Source organism: Plasmodium malariae, assembly GCF_900090045.1.
Source record: "Plasmodium malariae genome assembly, chromosome: 12".
Lineage (NCBI taxonomy): Eukaryota > Apicomplexa > Aconoidasida > Haemosporida > Plasmodiidae > Plasmodium > Plasmodium malariae.
Window position 1 is genome coordinate 3,377,507 of NC_041786.1, and position 13,237 is coordinate 3,390,743.

The 13,237-nt window shown below is 20.8% G+C and overlaps 1 protein-coding gene across 1 annotated transcript; it reads left to right on the forward strand.

Annotated features, from left to right (window-relative positions):
* Positions 1–9,447: 9,447 nt before the first annotated feature.
* Positions 9,448–11,907, forward strand: PmUG01_12082000 (duffy-binding protein, putative; the record flags this gene model as incomplete). The annotated part of the gene is made up of 1 exon (XM_029007067.1): positions 9,448–11,907. One exon carries the CDS (start codon positions 9,448–9,450, stop codon positions 11,905–11,907), a length of 2,460 nt encoding a protein of 819 aa, XP_028863493.1.
* Between the last annotated feature and the right edge of the window lie 1,330 nt (positions 11,908–13,237).

Consider the following 13,237-nt stretch of genomic DNA (forward strand, 5'->3'; position numbering starts at 1 on the left):
AATATTTTTTCATTATTTCAAATATATATGTATTATTTTAATTGTATATATCTACATTTATATATCCTTTCATTTAAACACATATTTTACAAATCGTAACTATCTAATATTCAAGGTAAAGCTTTACCTTTTTATGGTACACTTTGTTCTTTGATATTTTCTTTTTAGTCTACCTTTTTATTTCTTCTGAATTGTCTCAAATGTATCTAATATATTGTTTTTACTTTTTCAGGTTTAATTGTTTGTCCATATTTTTGTTATATATCTTTCTTTTTCCATTTCATTATTAAAAGTAATCTATAATTTGTTAATTATTATGTAAAATGTTCAAATTTTTTTTTATCTTTTTATTAAATAAAAGTTCATTATATATGAAAATCTATTATATATATTATTTTCTTTTATTCAAAGGTTAATTATGTTTATCAAGTGTAAAATGTTGATAATTTTTTGTGTATTCTTATGAAATTATAAGTGTATACCTTAGTAACCTTATCGCCTTTTTCTGCATACTTCTACCCGCATGTACATATCTCTGATATATATTATATTGAAATACATTCTATTATAATATAGTTGTAGAATATTAATTTATAAATATTAGCTACCCTTAGACATTAATTTATGTGTATTTCCCTTTTAGAGGGTGTTTATGCCTCAAAATCTAGATTTTTAAATCTTACAATTTGTTTTTTCTTTTTTTTGTTGTACCAGTTATCCTTGATTTATATTTATTCATCTGTTAAACTAAGATATTATTTAATTCTTTTAATTAAATGGTTAAAATTTGAATATGCAACTAATTTTATAGTAATACAACTTAAGGAAGTATGAGGAATTTTTATTACATCTTCGGTTTATTCTTCTTCAAAATGACACACTTTTTTCATAATATGAATTCATCATACTCTAATATTACTATAATAACCAATTTAATTTTATGTTTTACCTTTTTTTTAGAAGTATATGCTGCAATTTCTGATAAATTAATGGATTATAAAAATATATTATACATGTATATGTATTTTCATGAAAAATTGTTATATTCTGTTAAAAGAGCAAATGAATAATATTATAGTTACGATACATAAAGGATTTATTAATTAAGAACAAAATGTTACTTAATCTGTTACCTTATAATCATTATTTTATATATTTGGATATACTGAATGATATAATAAAATTTATTATTACTTAGATATTTTTATAAGAAATAAGAACCAACAAAGATAAATACCGTTTTCATTTTTACCTATATAAAAGGAAAATAAATATGATTATTCTAATAATTAAATTTCCATCCGATAATAAGATCGTTTTGAACAAATATTTTTTTTTAGAATACCAATAAGAAAAGAAATCATGTTAAAAATTTTAGGAATAATAATAGATAATTAAGGAAAATAATTTTGTATTATTTTGACTTAAGATTAATGTAATATTATTCTTTTTCTATTGTGTATGATAGTTAATATAATGTTTATTGTATTTATTTTAGATAGAATAATTAAATCATTGTGAATATACAATAGTATTATACGAACAATTATAATATACATTGTTTACTCGCTTGATAATGCAATGTATTAAGAAAATTTTTCATCATTTAAAGTAGTAATTTGATTTTAAAATATTCATTGCATTATTTTAAAAATGGTATATTTTTTTCATATATATGATAATGAGGGTGTTAGAAAAGAAAAATTCATAGTAGAACAAAGAGATGACATATTAAAAAAATTTTTTAACATAAAACATAAAAAATAAAATTTCATTTATTTAAAAATAAGTATATTTACTATTATTATCCTTTTCACATTTCAGTATTAATAATATTAATTTACTTTTTTTTTTATATTATTATCTCTTTATAGTTCTTAATATGGCAAATAATTTTAGCTTTAGTTAGTTTTATAATGAATAGTTTTTTTTTTTATTAATATTGTAATGTAATTTTAATGTATAATAAATATATAAATAATTATTTTAAATACCAAATATTATGAGGGAAAAAATAATATGAAAGAAAAAAAAATTATGAATGTTATATGATTCCATAGATATCTATTATGACTGTGTATTTTTACCCCTTAAAAAAATATTTGCTCATGGATAATTCTGAAAATAATAGAATAAATTTAATGTTAAGTAGTTTATTTTACATATTTGCATGATTATAGGAAAAAATAATTACGCACTGTACATACAATTTTTTAATAATAATAATGATTCGCTTCAAAATATATTTAATTATTCATTAATGTTACTAAGATAGATGAGATATAATAACATAACTATGTTTGATGTATTATATGTAGTAATGTAAGTAGATCAAAAATAATATATATATATACATATATATATGTGCAAAAATATATATGATTTATTTTTTTATCTTTCTCCCTATTTTCTTAGATAATATTATCTTTATTTTTGTTCAAACTATCCACAAGAGAAAGAATTAAAATATAAAAATATTTATAATTGTAATACATGAAAATATAATTTTCAAGAGAACAATTCTATACAATAAAAATAATAAAAATTCAACGAATTCTTTTTCATAGTGTATCTTATGTAGATTTTATCCTTATGCATTCAGTTAAATTTTTAATCATGTTTTTTTTAAGTGCTAGATATACGAAAATTTTTTTGTTAGTTTATCTTTATGAAATAATTGTATATTGTGCATTTTTTTAAATATACATTTTCGATAAAATAATAATCGCATTTAACTCTATTTTATGTATATATTTAATAGATTTAATATGAGAAAATATGTATATTACATGATTACAGTAGTTAAACGAAACAAAATATAATCTTAAACTTCCTTAGATTAAAATAAGGGAGATAAAATTTCATTAAAGTGGAATTTACAATTATTATTATTTTTATTATATAAAATTTTGCAAATATATTTTTTATAAATCAAAATAGCTTAATCTTATCATATATTACATTAAATACTTTATAAAGGTTTACTTTTCCTTTATTTAAATTTTAATTTTGATACATGAATTTAGTTATCAACCATAAAACTGGTGCGCGATAATGTATTTATCCTAAAATAATATAAATTGTATATTTAAGGTAGATATTTTTAACTTAAAAACTATGCTTTTATACGAAAAATGGAAATATTAATTATATTTGTAAGTTACAGTGTACATATCTGTAATCATTATTTTATAAAGTAATGTAGGATTATTAAGTAAACATTTTAATACTAATAATATTTTTTGTTTATGTAAATTAAAAGTAATTTTTTCTATTATTTATTATTAACATATTTCTATAATAATATAATTAGTAAAAATTTAATAAAATAATAATTTCCTATACGATGTTACAATTTACATGGTATATTGTATTCCTGATCTTTACGTAATATTTTTTAAAATTAAAACTATTTTTTGAATATTATAGAAATATCATCATAATAATTTAAGACTAAATTATAATTAAATAAATATTCTCATTAATAAATATTTATTTTATAAAATTATTATAAAGAAACGTATAATGTGTCTGTAGATTTTATGATCTTATTACATATATATATTAATTTATTTACCTTTTTTTTCTATGTACCCTTTCTTTTTATTTCTATTAATTAACATGTCTCTAAAATAAGTTCTAGTTTTATAATAATAGAAAATTATATATATTTTATTACTAAGAAATAATGATTGATGGCTTGTTGTTTATATAAAATATTGATCATTGAACACTCCAAAAATATTCTTTCCTTAAAACAATTTTTTAAATATTTTAATAATTCGTAATTTTTATCTTATTTTTCAGGAATATATATTATATAGATTATATTCGTATAAAAAATATAAGAAATATTATGAAGTAAATTCCTTTGAAAAGAGTAATTACGGTAATACATTTAAATAATACGAGAAACAACCCTTACTAAGATTAGTGTAAAGAAATAAAAAAAAAAAATTAAAATTACTTTAAATGAATTTTCAGAAATAAAAGATAAGGAAAATCTTTATGATATCTTTTTCTATTACAAATACTAATTATATTATGAAATAAAGAAAATGGCCAAAAGTTAATTAGAATATAATTGTTTCATCAGTGATGTTGCTAAATTACTTCATGTAAAATTTTATATTAGTAAAGAATCCAAATAATATCACCATCAATATTTTATTAAATAAAATATTTTAGATGAATATATAGAAAAGATAGAAGATAAAAATATAAAAATTTTTGTTAAACATTAACATATTATAGAATGTATGATTAGTACATGTTCACCATATGAATTTGATAAATAAAATAAATAGCTTCATTGTTTTAGTGATATATATCATAGGTATAAAGAAGATCGACATAACGATTGTTATATTTATTACTTGAATCATTGTGTGAATTATAATGGAGTTGAAGAAATGTACAAGCTAAAGAAGCTATTAAGTGTGTTGGAAGAACCCAAGGATCAATATTTTGTTAATGTAATAGAGTAAAAAATATAAATTGGAAACGATGGAAAATTAATATCCACTGAACATTCCAAATAGGAAGTAAAAGAGCCAGATATAATATTTAACTTTCGTAAAGAATTTAATTTGTATGAACATGAATGAATACATAGCTTAGTATGCAAAGTTAAATAATAAGGATATTAATATATATATATGTAAGGACATCATTGAATTTTTCATGTTATTATATTATATTCAATTTTATTTTTACATTTCTTGATATATTGGGAATTATTTTTCTTTTTTAAAAACTAAAAAATATTTCCCTTTAAAAATATAAATACTTTATGTGAGTACTGGAAATTTATCATATCTAAATACTTGTATTATATACATTTTATAATATTAATTTTTGTTAATATGTAGTAAGTTTGGACCCTGGCAAAACATAAGGAAGAAAAAGGAAAAAAATAAAAAAACATTATAAGAATATGGATGAAGAATGAAAGAATGAATTATTAGAGCATATTTCAGAATCTTCTAATATAAAGCATACAAACAGGCAATTACAGATAGCTCACAATTCTATACGACATCCTTTAGTACATGTTATATATATTATACATTATGATTTAGAGTTATGATAATAAGTTCACAAATGGGGTTATGTAATCAATTCTATTTAAAAGGAAGCGAAAACACAAAGTTAAATATAATAAGACAGTAAATTTATGTTTATATGGGAGGTTACATCAAAAGAACAACTGTCAAAGTTTAAGATTATAATGGAAATGCCCATGAAAATGCTATAACTGTTAAAATAAAAAGCAGTGGAATTATAAATTGAACATTTATTAGAAACTTTTCTGAGAGGGTCTATTAAGGAGGAAAAAATAACTTTTTAGAATGAAATAATAAAAAAAGTATGGAAAAAATGCAGGATAGTAACTTAATGGAATGAAAAGTAAAAATTATAGAATCAATTTATTAAGTAGCTTTTCTATATATTTGACGAATAGAAAAGAAAATATTCATTTCGGAATAGTATATTAAGGTACTAAATAGAAAAGAGGAATTATGCAAAAATTATTCAAATATAATAGAAGATTTAACTTATTAAAAATGTAATTAAAAGTGCTTCTTCCGAAAAATCACTCTTCATGTAAATAATTAAATTGATAGAAAAAAAAAATTAAACACTATTACAAAAATGCGTATACAGTTAAGCTGTGTTATTAATATAGTATGTTTTGTGTTTTTTATATATCTTAATAAAATTGGACCTTATTTGTATAGTTCCATTAGTTAATATTTGTTATGAAAAAAAGGCTTTTTATTAAATAGTATGTTCAAATTGGTACTACCTTGAAGAAGTGTATCCCATATGACATGTTATCTGAATATGAATAATCTGTATAATAATGTATAAAAACAAGTGTTGTTCATGTTCTTTTTTTCATATTCGACGATCTTGCCAGAACCCAAATGGAGAAAACTAATCTAAAAAAAAAAAAAAAGAAAAGAAAATATGCATTTAAAAATATATATATTCCTTTCATGATAGTAATTTTTTTATTGAAATGGTTCATGAAAATTTTAGAAAATATATATTTTTAAATAGAATTTTTATTGACCTTAAACAGACAAAATAAAATGAAAAATATCCGCACTAATGTCATTAAAAGCTTTATCAGAGTACAAACATTATTAGGAATATTACTAAATTTGATATAATTATGCTGATTTAATAATTTAGTTACTTCTTCCTCGGAAGGTAAAAGTAATGGTATATAATAATTATATTTTAATGATGGTAAATTAATTTTATCCTAATTATCTTTAAATAATTTCAATTTTTATCAATATGTTTATTATTTGTTACAATTACTATATTTTTTAATAATACTATTAAAATATTTAACTCTTTCTGCAATGAATAATAGGTGGTGTTTTTTTTTTTTTTTTTATGTAACAATATTATTATTTTTATAAATTTTATTTTTAATGCATTGGAAATATTCGGAAAAATAATATAAACTTCTTTCTATTCAAATATATCCTTAGTTTATATATTATAATGTCTTATTGTTACACATGTGATGAATACTGTTTGAAAACTTTATGAAATGCAATATGTAGCATATTAACGTGTCTAAGTTGTTAGGCACTTTATTGTTAGATATTATCTCATATAACCGATTGTTACAATTAATCACAAATGTTAGATAAAAATTGATTATATTTTTAACACATTTCACTTAATGGTGCTAATATTTGAGGATGTTTTTGAAAATGTTGAATTAAATTATGTCTATTTAGATAAATGTCAGGAATAATATAACTGTCAATAGTTTTATTATGAAAGCCTTCATAATTAAACAATTCATTGTACAATTTATTTGAAGGTACACTCCTAAAACAGGGATACTTTAAAATTAAAAAAAAATATATATATACAGAACTACAATTATAGAAATGTTCATTTTAAGGCAACAATTATTTTGACGTTTCACATACAGTAGAATATTAAAATAGAGTGATATAAATAATGATCTTAATAAAAAAATAAAAATGTACCCATTTTACTATTTTGGGATAAATTATATTTTCCGAAATGTGAACTATATATACGTATATTTGTTAAATAATATCATATAATATTGTTAATTAGGCGTACTATATTTTTACTTTTTCCGTAGAATGAAAAATATAAAAAAATATTTTTTCACAAAAACTACTACATAATTGTGTATGATTTTAAAGTGTTACATTATTACTAAAAACATATATGAAATGAACGACAGAATTACTAATAAAAAATAAAAGGAAAGTTAAAACTATTATATTTTATAAAAAATAATTTTATATTGTAAAATATTATTCGTCTTTATATAACTAGTGGAAAATATTGTCATTGTTTTAAAGGGCTAAATAATAGAATAAATTATTTTTTTTATATAAAAGAAAAATATAATTTTTTTTTTTTTTTTAAACATATGTTTTTTTATTTCATTTAAATATTTTGCATATATAAATATTATTTATTAAAAAATAAAAAATATATATACCTTCTTATGAAAAAACCTTTTATATTTTGAAGTTCAATTCTTCAGAATTTTTTATTGTATTTAGGTTTTTTTCTAAGAGTTCTACTAGTTGATTAATAACGTTTTTCTAAATGCATAGAACTATAATAAATATATAAATAAATGGATAAACTTTTATAAAAAAAGAATATATAATAATTAAGAAGTAAATAATTTTTTGATTAGGTGTAGAAAATATTTCTATAAAATTTTTTAATAATAATTGTGTAACATGATGTTCTACACTCTATAAAAAATTATTTCATCATTATTTTATCCCATTTTAATCTGCAATACAGTTAATGATATTAATATGTTATGCAAATATTGAAGTATATAATAAAATGGAGTATATTATGTTATATATTATGCTATTATTTACAAATTTATAAATTAGTATAATTTTATCTATTTAGAATAAAAATAAAAATATATATATTTTTATATATATTATACTAATTATCTTAAAGGGTGAAGTGTAAAATGAAAAATTTTTTATATATATAATACAAAAAAAATAAGGTTAAAAATGTCATTGTAAAAAATTAGATGTAATCTACTTAATAAATATGGAAAGTTCAGGAAATTTACTACGTTTTCCTTTATTATATAGAGGCTCTGAAGTTGTGAAGAATATTATTTATCATATTGAGAAAATTTTATTTCTGTTTTATATTTTTAACTTTTAACTGTTTATCAAAAATTCTATAATATAATAACATATTAGTTCAAAAAGTTAATAAATTGACAAACATTTCTTCTATTTATAGATTTGTATTAGAAACAAAATATCTAAAATTAGTTTATAAAATTAAAATGATATATATTAACATAATGTTACAAAATTTGTAAAGTCTTAATATGTATATTTAATGGTTATAAGAATTATAAAAAAATAAAAAATAAAAAAAAGAGGAAAAATAGTTATTATTAATATACATATAGATACAATGGATGCTTTTTTTCATTATGAATCATATTTAAGAGGTAATAAAACTTACAATTTTCATATATGTATTATGTTTTGTTTTTCTTAATTTATATAAATTTTTCAATATACACAATGAAAAGAAAATTTGATTTATTTTTATGGTAGGAATATTAGCTGTAAATTATATTTTATTTACCAAAAGTTTTTAATTTCGCTTGTTTAATGAAAAAATCTATAAATTTAAAGAAATATAACAACTAAACATAAAAAATTAGTAAATATTCAATGAACTAAAATTTTTCATATAAATAATGTTTTCCATGAATTAACAGAAAGAATTAACGTTAGTTCTGAATTAACTAAAATTATGAATTACGATTATAGTAGAAGTTTGAAAAATATAATTTTTTTTTTTTTTTTTTTTACTTAAGGTCTAGCAAAAATTTATGTAAAAAAATTATTATTTTTTCATTTGATTAACACTTGTGTGTTTTGTAATTAAAAACTTTTTTTATTTATATTTTCCTTTCAGATGTTATAAGATGGAGAAAAAAAAAAAAAAAAAAAAAAAAAAAAATTTTATTAATATAATTACACACTTTATTTTCCATTATACTTATGTATATATGTGTGCGCGTAGAGAGTTAAGTTGAACGGCTGATATTGTAATGAGAAAAAAATAGATTGAAATATAAAGTAAAATGGTAGAAACATTCTAAATGTATCTACATTTTACATATTCATTGGTTCAAGTTGTTCGGGTTTACTTGGTTATACATAAGGTTAACTTCAATTAATATCCTTTTTTTTATTTATAAATAGTAGAAAATAATAATTTTATAGTACACTTTTTGTTCTTCATAATATTGAATATTTATAAATATATTTTTTAATGAAAACTATGGAAAAAAAAAATTATTTTTTTTTTCTATATTTATTTTTGACCCATTGTGTACCATCGAAGGATTATTCTTCCCTTACGGAAATGAATTATTGTAAAAGAAAAGAATATCTATATATATTAAAAAAAAAATTACAAAACGAGACAAATAATAAATGGAGTAATTTTTATACATTTCTTCAAGGAAACAATGAATCATTAGTAAAGAAAAATGAAATATTACAAAACAGTTGCCAAAAGAAATATATAGACGATGAAATTGGTATTACTTCGGCTAAGAAACAAGGGGAAAAGGAACAAAATAAATTAGAACTATATTTACATGCAACGGAAAAAAATGGAACCAAGAAAAAAAAAATCATTTTGAATAGTGTAAAAGGTATAAAAATGAATGATAAAGCTTTTATGGGAAAAAGAACTATTAGGATATTGGAAGGAGTGAATGATGGCAAGGAAGATTTTAGTAATAAAATTTATAATAAGGATAAATATGACGAAGGTAAAACAAATAGGAAAGATTTTAATATTAATGCAAATGACTTGAAAGGGGTTAATAATGAGATATCTAGTAGTGGTCAGTCTTCTAATTTTACTTATAATGTTCCTGAAATTATTGATAGATTTGAGGGTTTTTCCAGTGATACTATTGGTAAAGATTCTGTTATAAAAGGTACTAATTATGATAAAATTCCTACAAATAATATTGTAAATTATGTTTTTATCGATAAATCTCCACGTATTAATTGCAAAGAAAAGAGATTAACTAGAAACTGGAACTGTAATTTAAATAACGTGAATGTGAAACAAATATGCATTCCAGATCGAAGATTGCAGCTGTGTATTAATGGTCTTATATATGTAAGTAATTATTATAGGGATGATTTGAAAACAAAACTTATGGATTCAATAAATATGGAAATTGAATTATTGTTAAATAAATGGGATATTAAAAATAAATTTAATAATACTGAATTTTGTAACGATTTTATATGCAGTTTTGCTGATTATGGAGATATCATTAAGGGAACAGACATGGCGAGAATTTATTACTCAATAGAAGTTGAAAAGAGATTGGGCCACGTTTTTGGAGTTCCTAACGGAAAAAGGGAAAGGACTTTGTGGTGGAATAGGAATAGAAAAGATATTTGGAATGAGTTAATGTCAAAGTTTAAAGATGATAAAATTATTAATGCCCTTAGAAAATGCGAAAAATCCTCAAATTTTGAAGAAGCTCCTCAGTTTGAACGATGGGTTCAAGAATGGGCTCGAGAATCTTATGGATCAAGGTCTAAAGAATTAAAAAATTTGGAAAATAAATGCAAAGAAGAAAAAGGTCTTATTGATGAATTCGGTTGTAGTAGTGGACAAGAATGTAAAAATGCATGTGGAGAATATGAAAAATGGATATATAAAAAAAGAAAGGAGTGTTACGTCCTATCAAAAAAGTTCGACATTGAAAAGAATAATGAAATATATATTCAAAGAGCAAGTAGAGATAATGTTTCTAATCTTTTAAAGAAAGTGTGTGAGGAAGTTAATAAGACAGAAAATGATCTTGGAAATAATAAATATAATAATTTATGTAACTGTCAAAAAGATAGAGGTTTTGTATGTGAAAGTGGATCTAAAAGTGAATCAGAATGTTCAAGAATGTGCACAGTATATATATTATGGATTAAACAAAAATTAATAAAATATGATGTACTATCAAAAAAACGGAACATAACTAAGTACATTGGAAAAGATGCCCTTAAGGGAACCATCGAGAATGATGTTAATTTTTTATCCGAAGTGTGCACGGAGTTTAATTGGATAGATTTTGAAAAAATATTTGATCTAAACTATAATACATATAAAAGTATATGTAGTTGTAGAGCAACTAACAATACAAAATTTGTCCAGTTAAAAATGGAAGAATCGAAACAGGAACAAAGTACTGAAGATAAGAAAATTGATGATGTTTTCAAAACTGGAGATAATAGAGAACTTGTTTTTAGTCAAAAAGGAAGTAGTTCTACTATTAATCTAAGTTATTCAGTTGACGATGGTAGTACTGGTGCTGAGAGTACAGGTAATACTACTAATATTGGTGATATTGAAAATACCGGAATATCCCGTTCTTCGAGTGGTGATACATATGTTGAGGGAAATTTTGCTGTTAATCGAAGTAAAAATTATGATTTAGAAAATGATGGAAGAATTAACCACCAGTATTTTGATGCCAGTAAAAATGTAGAAGATGGTACAGTTGTAAACACAGGTATTATTACTAACGTTCATGATGCCAATAAAAATGAAAATAGCATAAAAAGGAATAAAACTATTGATGATATTAATTGGAGATATGGTTTTAACTCGAATAAGGGAGCACTGTTACATACCGAAACCAAGTATTTGAAGGAGACATGTTCAGCGGAAAGAAAATCAAAATACGATGCTCCTGGATCAACAAATATATATAAAGAGGAAGAAAAAGATGTTCAAAGGCACAACTTTAATAGAACTAATACATCTAGTGTAAAAGAAATTATGGAAGAAAAATAGATGTTTTGAATTATATGATGGAGATATAGTGGAATGAATGTAGAAAAAAAGAAAAAAAATGACAGTAAAGATACCAATTTGAAGTATTGAAATTATAATTACATATATAATAATTATGATGTGAACAACGTGAAATTATATGTAAAAAAAAAAAAAAATATATATATATAGAAATTTTGGTAAAACAAGAGAAAAAATAATAAATTTAACAGAAAAAACAAATGTAGAAACTGTTTTGCATCAGCATTGTATGACTCAATGGAACATATAATATCATTAATCATCTGCTTTAACGAAGAAAAATAATTTTTGTGTTACTCAATTTAAAATTATTCTTTAAAATATTTTCTCCATAATATGAATGAATATTACAGTTGAGGGAAAAAAGGAATGTTTATTTTCATTATATAAATATTTTAAAGAGAGAATTTTTAAAGTATGTAACACTTTAAAATACTAAAAATGAGATAAAAATATAAGTATACTACCATTTTTATTTTACTCAAATGACGAATATTTTTTATTAAATATCCTTTTTTACAAACAAGACGTATTTTTATAAAGGAGGAATATTAATGAAACTACGTCTAGTTATCGTTGCAATAATAAATAGAGGAATTTTGTTATTATAAAAACAAATTTGGTATTTCCATTGATATATTGATATATAAGATTTAGGATATGACGATGATAATAAGTTTTTGGCTATGTATATTTAGAATTAGATAGTTAGAATTTATATACTTTATTATAAGCGATTAGAAAAGTACAAAATAGTATAAAATATAGACATATGTTATTATCAAAATTATAGATAATCGTAATGTATTTTCTTACATGAAATAATAGTATGGAAAAAAATAAAACAAGCAAAAAGTATATACACTCATTCCATATAACAAAATATTTAAAAGAATCTATAATTCATGCATTAATGAACATCCACTGTTTTAGAGTTTTAGTGATTTATATTAGGGGTTCATTGTTCATTATAGATGTAATTTTTTTTGTGCGGTAATTTTTTTCAGGTAGGAAGGGTTATGTTGTATGATGCTATAATTTTAGCATTTTTATACATTCATTGAATTATTAAATTATATTTATATACTATCTTGTGATTAGCAGTATACAGAACAATATTGTTAGTAAGTATGAAAGAGAGGGAAATGTACATATGTTTGTTAGATTTAATGAAGTATTTAATGACGTATATAAATTATATTTGTTAGCGATCTATAATGAATAAATTCATTTTAAATATATAATAGCTTGTTAGAAATATTGATATATTAGGAAAATATTTAAAATAAAATATTTTAACTTACCGTTA